This window comes from Cygnus olor, chromosome 28, assembly GCF_009769625.2.
Source record: "Cygnus olor isolate bCygOlo1 chromosome 28, bCygOlo1.pri.v2, whole genome shotgun sequence".
Lineage (NCBI taxonomy): Eukaryota > Metazoa > Chordata > Aves > Anseriformes > Anatidae > Cygnus > Cygnus olor.
Genome location: NC_049196.1, coordinates 744,891 through 765,767, shown reverse-complemented (window position 1 = coordinate 765,767; position 20,877 = coordinate 744,891). Strand labels below are relative to the sequence as shown.

General features: G+C 50.2%; 1 protein-coding gene and 1 non-coding gene across 7 annotated transcripts; both read right to left on the bottom strand.

The window, feature by feature from the left end:
• Positions 1 to 2,039: 2,039 nt before the first annotated feature.
• LOC121060763 (Fc receptor-like protein 3) lies at positions 2,040 to 15,889 on the bottom strand. 6 transcript variants are annotated; one of them, XM_040538853.1, is made up of 9 exons: positions 15,805 to 15,888; positions 7,938 to 8,036; positions 7,434 to 7,542; positions 6,876 to 6,896; positions 6,252 to 6,509; positions 5,075 to 5,344; positions 4,393 to 4,677; positions 3,432 to 3,701; positions 2,040 to 2,400 (listed from the first exon to the last, which is right to left on the bottom strand). In XM_040538853.1, the coding sequence occupies exons 1-9, from the start codon at positions 15,883 to 15,885 to the stop codon at positions 2,267 to 2,269; spliced, it is 1,527 nt and encodes a 508-aa protein (XP_040394787.1). In that variant the 5' UTR covers positions 15,886 to 15,888; the 3' UTR covers positions 2,040 to 2,266. The 6 variants fall into 6 exon arrangements, with proteins under 6 accessions (XP_040394787.1, XP_040394790.1, XP_040394786.1 ...); XM_040538856.1 differs by lacking the exon at positions 6,252 to 6,509 and having other exon boundaries at positions 15,805 to 15,889; XM_040538852.1 differs by lacking the exon at positions 15,805 to 15,888 and having other exon boundaries at positions 6,876 to 7,542; positions 7,938 to 9,562.
• On the bottom strand, positions 10,862 to 10,935 carry TRNAR-UCU. The gene has a single exon. It is a non-coding gene; the product is annotated as a tRNA-Arg (tRNA).
• Positions 15,890 to 20,877: the final 4,988 nt, after the last annotated feature.

Genomic DNA, 20,877 nt, shown 5'->3' with positions numbered 1-20,877 from the left:
TTAGTGCTAGTTTTTTGGTTACGTTTAGGGTTAGGGTTAGGGTTAGGTTTACGGTTAGGGTTAGCGTTAGGTTTAGGGTTAGGGTTAGGGTTAGGGTTAGGGTTAGGATTAGATTTAGGGTTAGGGTTGGTCTTAGGTTTTAGCATCCGGGTTAGGTTGGGTTAGGGTTAGGGTTAGGGTTAGGGTTAGGGTTAGGGTTGGGGTTAGGGTTAGGGTTAGGGTTAGGGTTAGGGTTAGGTTTAGGGTTAGGGATAGCTCTGCAGGGGAATTTTAGTATTATGGTCAGAGTTAGGGTTAGGTTTAGGTTTACGGTTAGGGATAGGGTTACGGTTACATTTACAGTTAAGGTTAGGATTAGGGTTTAGTGTTAGGTTTAGTATTAGGTTTAGGGTTAGCATTAGGGTTAGGGTTAGGTTTAGTGTTATGTTTAGGTTTAGGTTTAGGATTTCTGTTAGGTTTAGTGTTAGGGATAGCTCCATGGCGGCATTTTAGAGTTAGGCGGCATTTTACGTTTAGTGTTAGGGTTAGGGTTTGTGTTAGGGTTAGGGTTAGTTTTAGGGTTAGGGCTAGCATTATTTTTAGTGTTATGGTTAGGACTAGCTGGGTTTGGGTGAGTGTTAGGCTTAGGGGTCGGGTTAGGTTTAGATCCGCAGAGGCATTTTAACGTTAGGGTTAGAGTTAGGGTTAGGTTTAGGGTTATGGTTAGGGTTAGGGTTAGGGTTAGGGTTAGGGTTAGGGTTAGGGTTAGGGTAAGGGTTAGGGTTAGAGTTAGAGTTAGGGTTAGGGTTAGGGTTAGGGTTAGTTTTAGATTTAGGGTTAGATTTAGGTTTAGGGTCAGGTTTAGTGTTATGTTTACGGTTATGACTAGGTTTTGGATTAGGGTTAGGGTTATGGTTAGGTTTAGGTTTAGGTTTAGTGTTTGGTTTCGGGTTAGGGTTAGGGTTAGGGTTAGGATTAGTTTTAGGGTTAGACTTAGGGTTAGGGTCAGGGTTACGGCTAGGATTAGGGTTTGAATTAGGTTAATGTTTAGTGTTAGGTTTAGGTTTAGATTTAATGTTAGCGTTAGTGTTAGGGTTGGGGTTAGGGTCATTGGGATAGGGCTAGTGTTACGGTCATTACTGTTAGGGTTAGGTTTAGGGTCATTAGGGGTATGGTCGGGTTAGTGTTAGGTTAGTGTTAGGGTTAACATAGTTAGGGTTAGTTTTAGGTTTAGGGTTAGGTTTTGGGTTAGGGCAAGGGTTAGGTTTATGTTTCTGTTTAGGGTTAGGTTTGGGGTTACTGTTAGGGTTAGGGTTATTGTTTGTTTTCAGGATTAGGTTTGTATTTTGTGTTAGAGTCAGGGTTAGATTTTGGGTTAGGGCAAGGGTTAATGTTAGGGTTAGGTTTAGGGTTAGGAGTAGGTTTTGTGTTTTAGTTAGGGTTAGGTTTCAGGATTAGGTTTGAGTTTTGTGTTAGAGTCAGGGTAAGGTTTTGGGTTAGAGCAAGGTTTAGGGTTAGGTTTTATGGGTAATGTTGGGGTTAGGGTTTGGGTTATTGTTAGGGTTAGCGTAAGTTTTAGGATCAGGGTTAGGTTCAAGTTTAGTGTTACAGTTATGGATACATTTAGGATTGTTTGGAAATGGAGAAGGCACAGAGTCCTGTTGTGTGTGGGGTTGCGTAAGGGGTCCCCAAGGGAGTTCAGGTGTACCCAAAGGCTTCCGTTGGGAGCACTTTTTGATGGGAGAAAGTGGTTCTGTCCGTGTTGTCTAGGGTCCTGCTTAGGGTTCGGCTCAGTGTTCCGGTTAGTGTTACATTTAGGGTTGTTTGGAAAGAGAGAAGGCACAGTCTTGTTGTGTGAGGAGTTGCATAAGGGCTCCCAGAGTGAGTTCAGTTCTCCCCCGCCACCTGCCCCACTCCCCTCTGTACAAAAAGCAGAGAGCATGTCTTTGAGCAAACGTACCATGGTGATATGATGTGTGTGAGCAGCAATTGCACACATGCATATACACGTGTGCACACAGGGCGTGCTCCACTAGCAGTCACAAAGGCAAGCATAAATCTTCAGACTCAGAAGTGCTTTATTGGGCAGCACATGCAGGAAACCAGAAGCATCTCTGTCAATATATGTTGAGGGACAGTGCAGGCCGGGGAAGGGACATGGGGACACTCATTTGGCTGATTTCCATGGTGCCCTTGCGGGGGCAGCAGTGGGTCTGAGTTGCCCCACAAGCATTCTTTCCTGGTGTGCGTCTGATTCATGTGCAGATGGTCTCTTGGGGAGTCCCACTCACTGCTTCACTCCTTTAGGGTCTTTGCTCCCTGCAGTGAGGACATGGACAGCAACCAGCCCGGACAGCAGGGACCCCAAGGCTGCTAGCAGCAGTGGTGCTCTGATATGGCAGTAGAAGAGTGAAGAGACACCTGGGAAACAAACACACCCTGAGGACTCAGGTAAACTTGGAAACACCACATGGGCCTGATGCTGGAACTCATGGACTTCAGGGAATTACCCAGCCGAAAACAGGGAGCCTCTGTTATCCATGCTACAGTACTAAGCCCTCAGCTCCAACACCAGCACCACAAATACACTCATATGGGCGCGGTGCACAGAGATATCTGAATCTGGAGCTCAGCCAGTCCTGTGTGCCCAATGCAAGGACTTGGGAACAGAGAAAAGCCATTAGGTGACATCAGCACTGCTAGAAGTCAATTAGACCATCTTCCTTTTCATACAGAGAGGACCAGCACATGGCTGGAAGACTCTCTGGGGGCTGAGCCAGTTGCTGGCCATGTGCTGTTAATGTTCTGCACAGCCCAGCTCCTTGGCCTCAGTGTATAGGACTGGCCTTACAGGTGGGGCTGGGACCAGCTCTGCTCCTGCCCCTTGTGCAGCCATGTGAAGGACACTGAGGCAGTGCCTGCCTGCACCCTGCAGCTCAGATTCAGCCTCTTTCCAGCTGCTACTACCAGGTCCAGCTTTGCCAAGACAATGGGGGTCCTAGCTGTGGCACTACAAGGTAGGATGAAGGTGGAGGTGTGAGAGCAGAGCAATGGGTGTAGGTTATGGATGATGGACCATCCCCGAACCTACATCCAGCTCCTGGCTATTGTGCAGCCACGTGAAGGTGGTGCCAACCTGCGTGGAAAAGCTCAGGTTGAAGCCTTCTCCAGCCATTAACACCAGCTCTGACCATGACAGGAGATGGTGTATGGCTACGGGCCCTAAAATGTTCTACAAATGCTCTTCCATCAGCTTTAGTGCCCAACCTACTGTAGGAGGCCCCTCAAAATCCCTGTTTCTGTAGCCATCCCCTTTCATGGTGCCCTTTGGGGAGCAGTCCTGGGTCTCCCCCTCTCAGCAATGTCCCCTCGATGCCAGCCCTGTGGTGCCAATGCCCCGTGCAGACATCCATGTGAGCACAGCCCCGCTCAGCCCATGCAATGCCACTCACCCACAACCGTGACCTGCAGCCGCGGGCTCTGGGCTGGGACGTCCCCGTTGGAGGCCATACAGTAATACTGCCCATCGTCGTTTTGCTGGGCTGACAGGATCTCATAACGGGTGCCCTTTCCCAAAACCTCTGCAGAGCCCTCTCGGTGCCAGGAAAAGGAGATAGACCCTGTGCCTGCAGCCACTGAGCAGCTCAGCACCAGGCGCTGCCCCTCCATCACCTGCCCCTCATGGGGTTGCACATCCAGGGACACCCCTGAGATGGGGACTCCTGTGAGATGGGGGGGGAGAGGAAACGTACTGGTTTCCAGTATAGACATTCCCAATGAAACTGGGCTTTTTTTTCCAAACAGCAAATGACTGGGAATGTTGGGTGGCAGGAAGCAGAAGGAAGAAGCGCTGCTAGGGAAGCAGGTATTGAAAGAACCAAAGACAGTGGGACAGCAAAATCCCAGCCCCTCTAACTGAGGTTTTACAGGATATTGCGGGGGGGAGCAGTTGATGGCCCAACCCAGTGGATGGCCTGAAGCAGGACAGGCTGCCTCCACACTGAAAGGGAGACTTATGCCAGGGAGAGGCGATAGCAAGGGAAATGACAGGACTGAGCCCTTAACACGCCATGAAGTGAGAAAGTCCCAGGGTCCAGAGAGATGAGACAGGATGGAGACACAGCATTAGAGAGAACAGAAGTCATACCCCAAAGTGAAACTGAAACACACTGAAAACAAAACCCCGAAACCACAGCAACATGGGGGATGGGACCTGGTATCCCTTGCCTCTGTGCCGGCAGCAGGACCACTGGACAGGTGAGCGTGTAGTTGCAGGCATGAGAAGTCTGGGGTTTTGTAAAGCGGCATGACTTTAAGCCAAACTCCACAGACTCCACACGTCTCTGGGACCCCCTCAGGGGCCGCCCTTCCCTGCCTGCACCCTCACCAGTCCCCAGCACCCCAAACACTCACTTCTGACAGCAATGGGGACCTGGGCACTCTGCTTCCGTATGCTGGAGTTGTCTGCCTGCACCTCACAGAAGTAGGAGCCCGTGTCCGCCAGCCCCACCGTCGGCACCTGGTACTTGGAGGAGGTCTCGGGGCCTTGAAGGACCGTGCTGTTTCGGTAGAAGAGGTACCAGAGGATGGTGTGGGGGCTGTGGGGGCTGAGGTGCGTGACACAGCTCAGGTTGAGGGGGCTTCCCTCAAGGGTCTCCGCTGTGCTGGCCACGCTCAGCACTGGGGAGGAGAAGAGCTCTGGGGAAAGGAAATAGGGTTTTTGTTCTTTCTTTTGAATTGTAAGGTATATACAACCCCCCTGGGAGTTGTCAGGGGGCATCTCCTTGGAGGGAGCTTCTGGGGCTGCATCACTGCTCAGGATGCCAGAGGGAAGGGACAGTCATCCCACCCCACCAGAACAAGGCTGCACAGGACCAAGACCCCAATACGGGTGCAGGGAGCATCCCAGAGACAGGGTTGGATGTAACTGGCCAGGTCTCTGTGGTTGTGGGCACGGGGTTCGAGTTAATTCCTGCACTGGTAGCATGGACCTAGCTCAGCCATCATACAGAGCCCCCCACCCTCTGTACTGCAGCTCCCAGCAGATGGGACCCTGGGAAGATGGAAGGCCCAAAAACTCACAGGAATTTCTTACCTTTGATAAAAACATGTAACTCTTGAGATTCCCTTTTTATTACTGACAAGAAGGAGTTCATCTGTCCCGTGCAGCGATACCTGCCGCTCTGGTGGGTCTTGGCCTGGGGGATGCAGAGCTGCTTGTCCGAGGCGTAGCGGGTGGTGATGTCTGCTCCATCTCTGAAATACTGCACCGAAGTCATGCTCCCTGTGTCCCATCCCCGGCACTGCATGCACAGCGGCTCGCCCTCGAACACCACATGAGACGGGACCTGGAGGATCAGCCAATCTGCAAGAGACCCTGAGAGCAGTTGCTGAAGGTCCTGCACCTGGACTGGGGTAGTCCCAAACATCAGCATGGACCAGGTGATGAATGCATTGAGAGCAGCCCTGCAAAAGAGGACTTGGGGTACTGGTGGATGAAACACTTGACATAAGCCAGCAATGTGCACTTGCAGCCCAGAAAGCCAACCCTATGCTGGGCTGAACGAAAAGCAGCATGGGCAGCAGGGCAGGGAGGGGACTGTGCCCTTTGCTCTGCTCTCCTGAGACCCCACCTGGAGCCGTGTGCTCAGCTCTGGGGCCCCAGCACCAGAAGGATATGGAGCTATTAGGGCCAGTCCAGAGGAGGCCACAGGGATGGCCAAAGGGCTGGGACACCTTTGCTGTGGAGGCAGTCTGAGGGAGCTGGGGCTGTTGAGCCTGGAGAAGAGAAGGCTCCGGGGAGACCTCAGAGCGGCCTGCCAGTCCCTAAAGGGGGCTACAGGAAAGCTGGAGAGAGACTCTTTGACAGGGAGTGCAGTGGGGGGATCGGGGTAACAGCTTGAAGCAGAAGAGGGCAGGTTTGGGTCAGGTATAAGGAAGAAATCCTTCCCCAGGAGGGTGGCGAGGCCCTGGCACAGGCTGCCTGGAGGGGCTGTGGGTGCCCCATCCCTGGGGGCGCCCAAGGCCAGGCTGGATGGGGCTGGGGGCAACCTGCCATCCCAACTCACTCTATGATTCTATAAAAGAGATGCATTATGCAGAGATAGGGAGGCAAAAAGTCCCCAAACCGCAGCTCGCTGTGCCCCAACACCAACAGCATTGCCTTCCTTATGCTTGCAGGAGCTGCATTTGTCCCAGAGCAGGATGAGCAGGTCCCGAGCGAAACTGTGGGGCATGGGAGAGCAGGGCTCATCCCAGGTCATGTCACTCACCGTAGGAGACAATCAAGGTAATGGGGTTGCTGGACACAGAGCCGGGGCTCTGGCACTTGTATCTGCCCGTCTGTTTCTGCCTGGCGTTCGTGATCCTGTACGTGTCAGTGTCCGTGCGTGCCAGGATCTTGTCGTTGTGGTACCAGGTTGTGGGCTGCTGACCATGGGGGTGGGAGCCCCGGCACCGCAGGGTGACACTCTCTCCTCGGAATATCGTGCTCCAGGGGGGGTCCATGGTTAGCAGAGCCATCTCTGTGGCTGTGAAGGTCCAGGCAGGAGGGGACATGAGGGCAGGACAGAGATCAGAGCACCGGTGTGTGCGGTGGGGAGCCCCCAGCCCTGAGCACGGAGGTTGGGATGGGGGAAGAAGGCGGGACCCTGCTGCTGACTAGGGTTTCTAGGGTGTTGGTGGGATTTTGGGGGGCTGTCTTGTCTTTCAGAGGGGCAGCTGGGCTGGTGGCTGGTGCTGCTTGGGGCCCCTCAAGACAGGCAGCATCCAGAGGCACAGCAGAGCCATGCCGTGCCCTGCTGCCACGTGAGGGGACGTCCCTGCCACCTTGCTCAGCAAGAACTTCCCAGGGCCCCATGGGCTCTCACCAGAAACCTGCCAGCAAAGAGACTCACCAGCAATGCCGAGGACTTGAGCTGCAAGGAGGAAAAGAAGAAGGGATGAGCACCACTGGGAAGCACCTGCCAGGCATTCTGCAGCACCCCTGTACAGAGAGGAGCAAGCCTGCCGTTGGACGTAAGCCATGCTAAAAGAAAAGTCTTGGCAAGACCTGCCAGGTCGCCGAGACACCCACCAGCACCTCCACACCACTCCATGGCATGGTATCCCCAGCCTCACCATGCTCATGCCCACCAGCCTTGCTGGACCCTCATTTCCCTCTTCCCCAGCAACAAGGCCACCCCAAAGAGGAAGCCCTAAGCCTATGTTGTGACAGGGGCAACCACTGCTCCATCCAAATCTCCCCCACCTGGCAGGATAAACAAACATCTCCCCTTCCCCAGGCAGAGTGAAACCCCCTCCAGACATGCCCCAAAGGGATGTGAGGGGCACTCAGCAGAACCTGTGCTGGAGATGGAGTCACCTTTGCCCTCGCTGATGCTCACTGGGTCCCTGTGGCTTTTTGGGGACACACGTCCATGCCAGCAGCCCCCAGCCCCTGTGGTTGCACTCACCCAGGAGGAGCAGGGCTCTGCTCCCTGCCATCCCAGACTGGGGGTCCAGGGCTCGGTGACTTCCCCACACAGAGGGCAACGGTGATGTCCCCTGCGTGGAGATGCTTTTCTGAGAAAAAAGGAAGGAAATAGTGTTTGGTTTTATTACTATTATGCAAAGAAACAACCGCACCAACCAGAAGCCTTTGTGTTGCTATAATGTCCAGTCCTGAATGACACTTTTTTTTCCTCCACATCTCACTTAATAGCAGATTCAGGGCTCACTCTGTCCCTTGAAACCACAGCCCCATCCGGCCCTTGCTTCATGCAACCCCTCTGAGATGCCTCCTCTGCTCCTTAGGGAGACTCCAGTCCTCCTGAGTGACTGTCGGCATTTGCTGTTTTTTTTTTTTTATTATTATTGTTGTTGTTTTTTGTTTGTTTGTTTGCCTGTTTCTTTCTTTCTTTTCCCCCCAGAGAAAACAAGTTGCAATGGATCCTCTTCATATAAGGCTTTTTGCTTACCTCCTTCCCCAGTGTCTTGGAGTCCATTCCCGACCCAGTGGCAGGATTCTCAAGCTCTTCTGAGGTTGTATTTGCAATTTCTTTGGACCTTTCTGTGTGCTGGAGATCAGACACCAATGGGAAAGAAACAGGCAGGTTTCTGCTGCTTGCCCCTTGGATGGATCATGTTGAATGGGTTGTGAGAGGCATGGGACAGTTTTGGGACCCATGTACCACTCAGCTTCTTGTGGAAGCCACATTTCAGCACAGCTGCCCCAAAACATGCAAGAGCAAGATGCAGACCAAGCTAGCCCTGCAGTCTTTGCCTGGACCTGATTTTATCATTTGAGCACCATTGGCTTTGGGACACAGACTCAACACACAACCAAAAGCACCAACACAACCCCTGAACTTGAAGCTCATCTTCACTAATGAAGCCATGAGATAAGGTGTGATGCAGGGAGCCCCTCGGCACCTCCCAGAGCCCTGCAGAGGACAGACAGTGCCAGCACAGAAGGACAGACAACAAAAGAAAAGCTAATTCTGATTTTTGGCACCAGCTGACTTGCTATGAGGAATCTGTAAACTTGGAAGGAAGGAAAAAAGTCAGAAGGACCTTTCCCTGCCACCCCCACAGATAGGATCTGACACCTTCGACAGCCCCGTGGGAACCGCTCTCTGAAGAGCACATGAAGCTTTCGGGTCAGTGGCTGGGGGCTGGAACTAGGTGATCTGTAGAGGTCCCTTCTAACCCAACCATTCTATGGTCCCTCCTTCAACCTTCAGCACTTTGCCACCACAAACAACTGCTGCGGTAGCCTGGAAAAGTCCTCTAGCAGCTCCCGTTGAAACCCAGGCAACTACAAAGCCCAGCTATAACCGCATGCAGCTCCCTGTTTTCTTTCTCACTGCTTATAGCAATGAGGTCACACAGGAGGTTATATACCCACAGCTTAGAACACCTGTGAAAGAAGAAGTCAGTTTGCTACATAGGATGATAAACTTCCATGGGGCTATAGAGGTGGTTGCCAGTAAACACAAATCTTCTGCGTAAGAATATGAAAGTCAAGAGCTCTTTCAAAGGATTTCTATGAGGTGGGAACTCAGAATACAGACCTACATTTTTGTTGCCCTACATTTGAAACAAATGACCATATCTATCAAAGGAAATCTCAACACGAGGCTCTAAACCACTTCCTGACCACCTGATTTCTACTGGAAAGCACAGTAGTTTTCTTAATAAGGCAACAAAGATAGGACCCATGAGCAGTCTGGGGGGAAACAAATGGGGTTAAAACATCAAGGCATTCAGGAACTACCAAAAGGAATGAGGGAAGGGGAATATGGTGCAAGAAACACACCTTAAATGGGGGGTGCCTGTACACCAATGCACCTAGCATGGGGAATAAGCAGGAGGAGTAGTGAGGTGGGCTGTGAATTGGCTGAAGGGAAGAAGCCAGAGGGTTGTATGAGAAACAAAGTTGTGTTTTTGCAGTAGAGAACTAATTTTCTATATTCCAAGGTAGTTGTGTCATCATAATAAGGAGAAATGCTAAGTAGATAAGTAGACAGTAGAAGGCCTCACTGTTCCAAAATAAGGTAGAAGCTTGAGGAAAACAGGATGAGCAGTGTGAGAACAGTAAAACAAAGATCACAAGTTCTCAAAACATAAGAAAGGAGAAATTAAAGGGTTGAAAAAAAGAAAAATTGTACATATATGGTATAGAGGAGCATCAAGTAGCTTGTGAACCTGTAGTACTCAGCCAATGAGGAAACAGGGGAGGTGATCAGGCATCGGGTAATAGGGAATAAAAGGTTATGATTTGTTTACTAAAATGTGCTCCTGATTGACAGGACGCCCGCCATTGCAATCGCGAATAAAATAGCTTCACAGAAGATCCTGTCTGAAGAAAATTATTTTTCTCACAGTTGTGGTCAATGGGACGGAGTCGAGCTGGAGTCCTGTATCTAGTGGAGTCCCTCAAGGGTTGGTACTGGGATGAGTGTTGTTCAATATATTCATTGATGACTTGGATGAGGAAATGGAGTGTGCTGTCAGCAAGTTTGCTGATTACACTAAACTGGGAGGAGCGGCTGACATGCCGGAAGGCTGTGCTGCCGTTCAGCGGGACCTCAACAGGTTGGAGAGTTGGGCGGGGAGAAACTTAATGAAATATAACGAGGACAAGTGCAGAGTCCTGCATCTGGGCAAGAGCAACCCCAAACATCAGGATAAGTTGGGGACTGCCCTGCTGGAAAGCAGTGAAGGGGAGAGGGACCTGGGGGTCCTGGTGGACAGCGAGATGACCACGAGCCAGCACTGTGCCCTTGTGGCCAAGAAGGCCGATGGCATCCTGGGGTGTATCAGAAGGGGGGTGGTTAGTAGGTCGAGAGAGGTTCTCCTCCCCCTCTACTCTGCCCTGGTGAGACCGCATCTGGAATATTGCATTCAGTTCTGGGCCCCTCAGTTCCAGAAGGACAGGGAACTGCTTGAGAGGGTCCAGCACAGAGCCCCGAGGATGATTAAGGGAGTGGAGCATCTTCCTTACAAGGAAAGGCTGAGGGAGCTGGGTCTCTTTGGCTTGCAGAAGAGGAGACCAAGGGGTGACCTTATTAATATTTACAAAAATGTAAAGGGGGAATGTCAGGAGGATGGAGCCAGGCTCTGCTTGGCGACATCCAATGATAGGACGAGTTCCTGTGTGACCTGATCTAGGTGTTCCTGCCCTGGCAGGGGGATTGGACTAGATGATCTTTCAAGGTCCCTTCCAATCCCTACCATTCTGTGATTCTGTGATACACAACCGTTATGAGCATCAGCAGTAGAGACGGTGCCGTGAAAAGTCATTATCTCCCCTCTCAAGCCTTCTGGGGTGTTATAAATGTGATGGATTGGTATCTATGGAGGAACATGCATAAAATAAAAGAGACACCTGCCTGGAGATCATCTCTGCCGGGACTCGAACCCGGAACCTCTGGATTAGAAGTCCAGCGCGCTCGTCCATTGCGCCACAGAGACCTCACCATGAGCACAGTCTCGGCACCAGAACTGAAAAATCCCGCACCCCCTGCATCACTGTGGGGGTCTTAACACCCTGCTCCTGCTGCACGGCACTGAGGTGGCACGAAAACCCGGTGCCCAGATCCATCTCCCTTGCAAATCGACATCTCTCAGCATCCCCTCCTTTCACAGGGACGGGCAATAATTCTGGGTATGATCCATATCTCCCTCAGCAGCAGGGATGCAGCAAAAACCTGGATGTAGGATTGTATCTGCATCTATGGCAACCTTTCCGCAGCATCTCTCGCTCAACCGAGGGCAGAGCTAAATCCTGGAGTAGAGTTAATTGCTGCATCTCCCAGCGCATCATCACAGCATCCTCATCGCAGAAGCCAAGAGATAAAGATGAAACAGGATTTAGCTTACGGCACTGAATGCTGACAGTAATGAAGAAAGCTCCGTTTGTCATGATGAAAAATGGAGAAACCTGTGGTTTAAGCAGAGAAGTAAAAGAAAAAGCAGCCATCGTATTTTAAGCAAGCTGTCAATCAAGGTTTTAATTTTTCTCTAAATGTATCTTCCGCTGGAAAAATTTTAGAAGGTGACAAAACAAGAGGAAACATTCTTTTACATCCTTTTACATCCTCTGAGTTACTACACAATTGATCAAACAGTGCACACAATTCCTTGCTGTGACAACCCACATTCTGAATTTCTAAACTGCATGATTTCTAGAGTATCATTTACTCTCAAACACACTCTTAATTAGGGAAAAATTGGGCCATGAAGTCATGCGGTGCTACAGAAAAGAGGCACAGCACTAACAACCCCAGCGCATCCCAGGCGAAACCAAATCATTTGTTTTTCCCATTACTGACGTTCTGGGGCCTTGAGAGGGCTTTCAGTTGCCTTGATGAGTATTTTTCAGTTGGCAAAAGGGCAACTGAGGCTCTGGAGGGCAACACTGCAAAATGTTGGTGGGACAGGTGGGAAAATAGAACCACCATTTTTCCCTCTTTGCTCTGATTTTCCTGGGAAGAAACCGAAATCTTGCTCCAAGCGGTGGGAAGGAAGACAGGGGTTTAACCTCTACCAGACAAAACCCCACCTGCTGCAAGAGATACCCAGTAAATCAATAATCCTTGAAATAAATTACTCTGTGAACCAACTACAGTGCCAGTGTAGTGCTGTAACCCCACGTGTACCTTGAGAAAGCATTAAGTCGGGAAAACACCAATCTGCAGGGTGAATAAAGGCAGAGCTTAAAAAATACCATATAATAAATCTTCAGCAAAGTAATAACGTGCTGATATAAAGCAGAAAAGAGGAAACAAATCTCACACAGCCTGTGGCTGCACTGTGTGTGTTCTTCATGGGAGGAGAGGACACCAACCAACTCTTTTAATACAATTTTGGGAGGCTACGTCACCCAAATTGGAGGATGAATGAGGTTCAAAAGCCCCCCAGCTCTCAAGGTCACTTTCCAGCATCCCTGCACCTTCACCAGTCTGGCCAGTCTTTGCCAAGGTGCTGCCTGTCCCTCCGTTACCTCCACACGCAACAAACTTGGAAAGAAGAGACTGGAGCAAGCAGCCCAGAGGCTGGCAGGTTTTTTTTGGTGCCGGGGGATGCCAATCTCCCTTTCTGTGGGAGATGACAATGAAATTCAGTTTGCTGAGCAGCATGTTTTGAGACCAGAGCAATACTCCCATTTAGATACAGAGATGAAGATGTTTATCATGCCGGTTATAATGCTATGAGGTGTTCATAACATGTTCCCAGCACGTAAGGGTTATGGGAGTGCAAAAGCTGCAGGGGGTCCAAGAAAAGCACAACTCAGCCCCCAGCTCATCCCTAGTTGCCTTCTAGCATCAATTTGCTGTAGATGGGAAGAACAGGAGCCACAGGCAAGGATGCAAGGGCCCAGGGTGAACCAAGATAATTTACCACCTTATAAACAGCTGGGAAAAGCCTTTTGGAAGACAAAGACTCAAGCAGTAAGATGGCCACTGAAGCATGTCTCACCTGCGCAGCACCTTCCATCAAAGTGCTTCAGGGCAGCAGTGTCAGTGCTGGGAGATTCAAAAATCTCCTTGCACGCCTAAGTAAACAGCATAGAAAATCCAGTTCACACTCGGGACTGTTTTCTGGTATCCGTGGCTAAAGGTTTTATGGCACACACAACCATCCCATTACCTGGCAAAACCTCCGAGAGTCACCCAAGAGCCAGCAACACCACGGTGAGGGTAAAGCTTTTGAAGCCATGCGCTTGCAGGCCATGAAGACCGTTAACCCATGTGTCTGCAGTGGGAAAGGGTTTTCTCTAAACCCTTACAGTTTGCTCATATTTTCTTTTTTCTAGACTTGTAAGTCCCCTCTTTATTTTCCTGTCCCCCCTCCTTTTTTTTTTTTTGCCAGCCATGTCAGCAATACCGCAGCATGCCCAAAATGCAGCCAGGCACCTGGTGCTTGATTTGACCACCACCATGACCACCATGTCTTCAACCCCCCCCAGTGTCTTTCTGAGCAGGACTGTGTCTGGGACCACTTAAAAGGCATCCATCACTGACACCTGCATTTGCTCCCTCTGATAATAAACATCTCATCATGAGACATGGAAACTTTTGCCTTCAGTGCCACAGGCTGGTGTTGGTGGCTGTACTGACACTCGTGGACATGGCCACAACTCAGCAAGCAGCTGATTTTCCACAAGCTTACAGTAAAATTACAGCAGATGCTCTTTAAAGGCAGCTCGACTGTAATCTTTTATGACCAGGATATGTACAACCATTTGATTTGCATTTTGCAGGAGTTAATCCCAGCAGGAGTTATTTTCACATCCCAGATAAGACTGATGAAACAAGAGGGCATGACTGGCTCCTGTCAGGATGCTGAAGCAATAACCGCCAGGGCAAAATGAAGCACCTGAGCAGCAGAAGACAAGAGCAGATATTTCTGGGGAGCAGGCTGGGTCCCACCCCCAAAGTGGAGAAGTAAAATTGAGACTGGCTCAAATGAGGGCCCAAGCAAAGATACCTACAGACTAGTCTTGTATTTGCCATTGTGAAAATCATTGTGGCACTGAGACTCTGATGGCACACAGCAAAAACTGAGCATAGACACAGACTAAAAACCACCAAGGTAGTAATAGGAAAAGCAGATCCTAGCAGAACCCCCAAATCCAATACCCTTTTCCTATGGAGCATTTACTTCAAACCTGTGGCTCTCCAGTCCCCCTTGAGCCTATTTTTCAGATGGAGCAGAGCAAAATGGCCAAGACCAGATGCAGGCAACTGGGAGCATTACCTGGGTGTCCCTCATCATGTCACCACCCACAACAGAGCATCCTCAACAGGGATCCTGGACATGCAGCCAGGGGAAACTTGGAGCAACATAGATGCCCAGCATGAGCAGATTTTACCCAGTACATCCTCAGCTGGGATCCCCAAAATGTCTGCAGGAAGGAGGGACATCATGGGCTGGGTGTCCAAGACAGAGCGTGCTCCCAGCCTGGGGCTGCGCAGGGGAAGCACTGCCCTCTGTTTTGCACCCCCAAATCGTTTGGCCCCAGCCTGGTAGCAGCTGGGGTACCCCAGCTCTGCTCTGCTGCCACGTTAGCTGGGGCTGGAGGTTTCAGTGAGCCTGATCACCCACACCACCAGCTGTCCTACAACAATGAGGTCTGGTTGGCACCCTGTCCCTACTGGCTTGGCATACCTGTGAAAAGCGAATTTTAGTTCTCTCTTGGACACTGGGAATGGAGCAAATACTGCACTTGGGAGTGAAGCTAGCCAGACAGCAGCAAGCAGCCTGTTCAGAGCTCAACAGCTGCTGGAGATGCTCCCCCATGTTAGCAGCTGGAGATCAAGTCAAGCAACAAAAAGTTTCCTCCCATGGCCTGGTGCTGCACAGTTGGTGGCACCACAAGCCTACAAGCAGAGGAGCTGGGAACTTCCAGACCTCAGGACTGGAAACACAAACAGCAAGGATAAAATCCTCCCCTTTGCCTCCCTCAAAAGACTTTCTAAAGCTTGATATTACGCCACGAGCAACAATATCAGCAATACGCTGCTTGAGCATGTGCTGTGGGAGGATGCTCTGACCCTCGCATCCCTCACCCTGCACTACAGATCTTTACGAGGTACCGAGGCCAGCAGAGCCGTGACAAAGTGCCTGCAGAAACATTCAAAGAATCTGCTAGAAAGCACGTTAAGATGTGATCCCACCGTTACCCATCAAGAAATACCATCTTCCACACACACATGCACGATTATAGACACGTGCATACATTTCATATGCAAATTCCATCAGCAAGATGCCGTTCCTGAGAAATCTCTGCCCCACAGTCTGCAGTAACAATACTTTGTTCTGAAGCACCTAGAAGGAGAAAACAGTCCCTCTGTCATATTCCTTACAGAAAAAGGGAGTCAGCAATCTCTACATCCTACTAGCACCTCTAGACCAAGAAAACTTCCAGCTGTGGTGGAGATTGATGCCTCCAGGAGGACCCAGTCATGCCCCATGCCTATGCTCAGGGCCCATTTTAGAGCTGGTGCAGGGCACTGGAGTCTCTCCCTGTTCCGAAGAATACCGCTCAGTCTAAGCATCACGCTATTTTTACTTCAACAAAACAAAATTTTACCCCCAAAACGACTCCTTCAGCAGCACATCGCCATCCTCCTGCAGCGCAGCGAGGGTCGTGCCTCAGTTTCCCCCGAGAGCTGGCTGCGTCGGGACGGCGCGGGGACAACCCGCCCGACTTCCCCCGTGCCCCCCCAAGCTCCCTGAGGCGGGGAGCACGGCGGGGCCACCCCCCGGGCTCCGAAGCAGCCCCAAGATTTCCCAAGCCCTGCCCATCGCTTACCCAGGCCCTTACCCATCACTTACCATCCCAGCCCGCGGCTCCCCGGCTCTGTGCTTCCCCCAGCTCGCTGCTTTGCCTTCTTCCCTCCGCAGCCCCCTCCCCATCTCCGGGCGTGCCCAGAGCCCCCCCGCTTCGCTGCGGGGGCCCCCAGCGCTCCCCAAGCCCCCGGCCCCATCCCTTCCCTTTCAGCCTCCAACTTTTGCCACGTTTCTCTCCCCGCTCTTCTGCCTTCTTCTCGGCCGACCCAGCCCGGCTTTCCGGCCGCCCACTTTCCCCCCTCTCCCTTTGTCCCCTCTCCGCCTGCCCTTTCCGCCCAGGCGGGTGGCCCCCGGCGGCCCGGAGTTTCCATGGGGATGGAGGCGGCGGCCGGGGCTCTCCGGCTGCAGGAAAAAGCACAAAGAGCCGGGGGGGGGGGACAGCGGAGGGAAGTGGGGGGACAGCGAGGGGGACCCGGCAGAAGGGGCCGGGGAAGCAGCGGCCGCAGCCGGGTGGGCTCAAAGACCATCGCTCCCCGGCTTTTTGCTTGAATTCACGCTTCTGGCATTGTTCTCCTTTCCTTCCCGAGGAATAAAAAATGGTCCCGGAGAAAGGAGAATGAGAAAATTGTCGAAAGGAACCAGAAAGGCGCAGCTGCTTCTGCTCGGCACCGTGCGCTTACGCTAGGGGCTGGCGAGGCTGGAGAAGGGGGGCTTTGGCCATCCGCGTCAAGCAAAGAGGGTGCAGAAAATCAGTTTGGCCTCAGGGGCATCAGCAGCAGCACATCCAGATCACCACATCCCATATTAAGCATCTGTCCAACAGGACATGGAGGGGATTCAAGTGTCACTCATTCCTGTGCTGTTGCAAAGCAAAGAGGAAAGTTTGGACAAAGCCAACATTTCTGGAGGCTGAACAGGATTCACAGGCACAAGCCCGTCCATATCACACCTCTCCCATGCAAATTAACTAAGTTATCTCTTACTCAAGGGGGATATTTTTTATCAGGTTGTGAGTTTGGCTATAAAGGTAATTAACACCAGCTTCCCTTACAGTCTGCTCATCTCAGCTGCATTCCATCCCTGCCTGCAATAGCCGTGTTCTCTGCCCTCTTCCTTTAGCTCTCCACTCACACGGTCCTTGCTGGCAGGCACTGATATGGAGGTGAATCTGAATTACACCCTGTGAGGTTGCAGATCTGTAACAAGGACAGCTTTTAATCTGGAAAGGCACAAAATTCACGTCAAGACACCAGAATGCATTAAAACCACATAAAAAAAATGAAGCAAATTGTAATTATAAAAGGACAATCATTGATTTTACACTTAATTCTAACAACACTTCACAGTGGTTAATTTTAATCTTTTAGGATTTAACTTTTTCATTAATTATTCAAACACAGAAACAGACTAACTGCTTATAAGGCCCATGGAGAGCATGAAGGCTGGAGGGGGGGATACTGGAAAGGATGGGTCCCCAGGCAGGTCACTCTGCACTGACAAATTCAAACCAGTTTGTTTTAACACGGGCAAACACCAGGACTACTGCACAGGGTCAAAGCAAGGTGTGCTCAGCCCAGTGTCTCACTACCACCCAGAGATGTCGAAAAGAGGCTGTGAATCCCAGCTAGAACAGAGGGACATTTCTCCAACATACTCCAACACTGGTTTTTAGGGACCTTCTGAGTCAAAAGTTGCAGAGAGGGTCTAGCATTTTTCTGAGGATGGAAAGAGCAACAGGGAGACACATCAGCAGTGATGGTGACACACTGCAAACACTTCATATAGGTTTCACCTGTGAAATTCATTGCTTCAGCACGGGGTCCAAAGACCTTCAAGAGGTTGGTACAAGCCCTGGGCATTTATCTGGCTAACAGCAAGTATTTGCCTTTCCTGGTACACCCAAGACATGTTGGAGGAAGAGTCCTCAGAGTTCCTCAAACTCAACCTCCCATTCAGGGCTGGATTTCTGCCAGCTCTAGATACATTATAGATCCTGACCATACTATGGATCCCTGACCATAAAAAATTTCATGGGGAGTCTTAGTCCCGTGTACTCCTGCTCTAACATCCCCTATGCCATTTTAGCTGTCCTGTTCCTCTGCATGCCCACTCGGTGCCACTGTTGCTCCATGTTTCTCCTCAGGAGCAAAGCAGCAGGTATGAGAGTAGCGGGGCAGGAGAAAAAGGCCAGGGAAAGGCAAATACCAGGAAGTTTAGGAAAGCAGAATAGGGTTGGAGACAATTACTGCAGAGATTTCCTACAGCAATACCCAGTCCTCATGCGATGGAGAGGTGGAGGAGTGCACCATCTCATAACAGCATGGAAAGCTGAACTTGCAATCATATCATTGTCATAATTAGATGCTGAATATTAGCAGATGCTTTTTTGGCACCTTGCCTGGTTAATGTTACAATTGAACAAATAGAAACATCATAATGGGATGAATAAACATGAGCAACGTCTGCAGAAGTGGGAAGGAACTGGGATGAAGCAGCTTGTCTCTGTGCTAAGGTCTCAGGCCCTGGCCCAGGTTTGATATCACAGCTCCAGCTGTCACAGGCCGGTGCCGTCAGGCACCTGTGAGCAGAGACAAGAAGAAATCTGAATCCTCAGAGGGCATTTTCCTGATCAGCAACTTCTAACAGGCTGGACCATTACTTGCCAGCCCCGATTAGATAGACAATGCAATGATCTCCCCACAGCCCACCCAAACTGCAGCCTGGGCTTCATACAATTCCTATTTTGCAGTGAATGTAAGATGACATTAACTGCTTCTTCCTAAATAGACAGTTTCAACCCCCCAAAGATTTTCTAGAGCTTTAGCGACAGTTTTAGCATCCACAACCAGTGAGATATGCAATGCCACTGCAAGGATTCCTTTTCTTTTTGATATATATCTCTGTATAAAAACCATTTGCACTGCTAGTGCTGCTTGGCTGTATAGCTTTTCATTGATATTTGAGCTTCCTAAACAGCAACCCATCTTTCATAGCTTATTAATAGTCACTGCTGCCAACTTCTACTCCCATTTTGAAAAAAAAACATGAATTTTCCTTCTCTTGCAAGCCAATTGTATGGTTTGTGACTGCAGCTCTCCTGGACCACGCTCATAAAATGTTGTGACAATTTGTATCATCTATGCACAGCTTATAAATCTGGTTTTAATTGTTATGAGCTGTCTCTGTGAGTTACAGAGAGCTGCGAAAGAGCAGGATGAGCAAGGCATTGACCACGCAGCAAGGATTCAGCCGCGCACAGAGCATCCAACCCAACTGTGCTGACAAAGGACCTCCAAGCTGGGCTAGGACAAAGCTACAGCCTTTATTAACGGTGATTTCTAAAGGCACCACTGGTGATTGCAAGCAGTTGCACCTGCTGACCTCAAAGGTCTGTGCCAGCCCAATATATGCTCCTTGTCTGCAAACTCACGGAGTTTGGGGAGAGACTGCGGGAAGGCGTGCTCTGGATGTGATAATCAAGCCCCGGTGACAGCTCAATTTATCACCGGGCAAGTTTCAGCATTTTGACTCGGGAGAACATTCCCCCTTGTCATTGCTCACTTTTTACTCCCAATGAAAAATCTCCGATGAGATTCCCGGTGACGGCTCTCTTTGCATTCCTGGTGCACGCTCAGCTAGCCAAGCAAGTCTGTAAATAATTGAGCACCCGGCGTTCCCTTTGCAGTCCCCACCAGAACCGGCTTAGTTTGCTCTCAACAGCAAATATTTAGTGAGGTAATCAATCCAAAAAAAAAATCTTAATTTGGATAAGAAAATGAAATGCTTCTCCCTGATCTGGTATCTGATTATTTCTGGCATCCATCCTGCCTTTCTTAGACAGCCTTTCTCAGGGTGCTGTACCAGGAGATAATTATGGAGGATCATAGAAGCAGTTCAATTAGATGCAGCTAATGCTGCTTATTAGCATTTTGCTGGAGCTTTTGGAGTTTTTCAGCTGAAACAGATAAACAAGCTCAAACATTCACATACGAAAGCTCAGACAAACAGAAACAAAAGAACGGGGGGGATGTCAGGAAAAGCACAGAACAGCGCCCGAGCAGTGGGGGCTGCCTGTAAATATGGGCAATGCTGTGGCTCAGTTCTTGGGACGTGGGTGCAATGCCTGGGCTTCAGCAGCTTGAGCATCCCACCACGCAGGAGCACGTTTGGGTCACGGAGCACAGCTGGAAGTCCTCTGAGCACAGCACACAGGTCCTCTGAGTACATTTTAGGCTCCCTGGAGCAGTAGATAGTGCCAGCCAGGGTGTACCTATGTTCAGGCACCCAAAGTTGACCCCGTGTTGCTTTGAACAAGGTTAGTGCCTCTTTTGGAGCCGTGAGCTTGGAGGAGGATGCTTCATTTTAGATACCCATCTCCCACCCACTGGGTTGAGTCCTTGGCGGCTGCAGACTCCACAGCAAATAATGCAATTCAAAAACTTGTCAGCCTTTGCCTTCACATCAGCCGTGTCCCCTACGTCCACTTTGCCCGCTAGAAGCCACTTTGGAGGATCCTACTTCTCATACTAGGAAAGTAAATTCAATTTTCAGCGTCAACGAACCCTGACTGCTTTGTGCTATGTCCATGTCTGTGAGCATAGTCCTCTCGCTTAAGCACTTTCCTCTGGTGCGTCCCATTCCAACTGAATTTTAGGCAGTGATCAGATGCTGTTGGGCCCTCCAGTTTGTGAGACCAAACACACCAAGTGCAAGACCAAACATGCCAAATGCTTTTACACTTTTTCTCTAGGACTGGCTGTCTCTATGCAGCTTCTTGTCTTAACTAATCGCTGTGGTCATCGCACACTTAGGCTCTCTTGGATCACATTTTCAGCTCCCTTCCTTCCTTTCTTCATCGTCTTTCTCATCCAAATTCTCTGCCAGTCAGTTCCTGCTCTCCTTTCTTCCCTTCTTAAAGGCCTTTTTATTCCTTGCTTCAAAAAACAGTGTTTAAATTGACTTTATGAAATAAACCAGCTGTTTTGTCAACTTAGAGTCGAAAGTCAACAGTTATTAACCATCTGCAAACATCTGAGGTGAAGTCATGAGCTGCAGGGGAGCTGCAATCTTGATTGAAGACAATGTTTTCCAAAGAGAGAGAGAGAGAGAAAAGAAAAG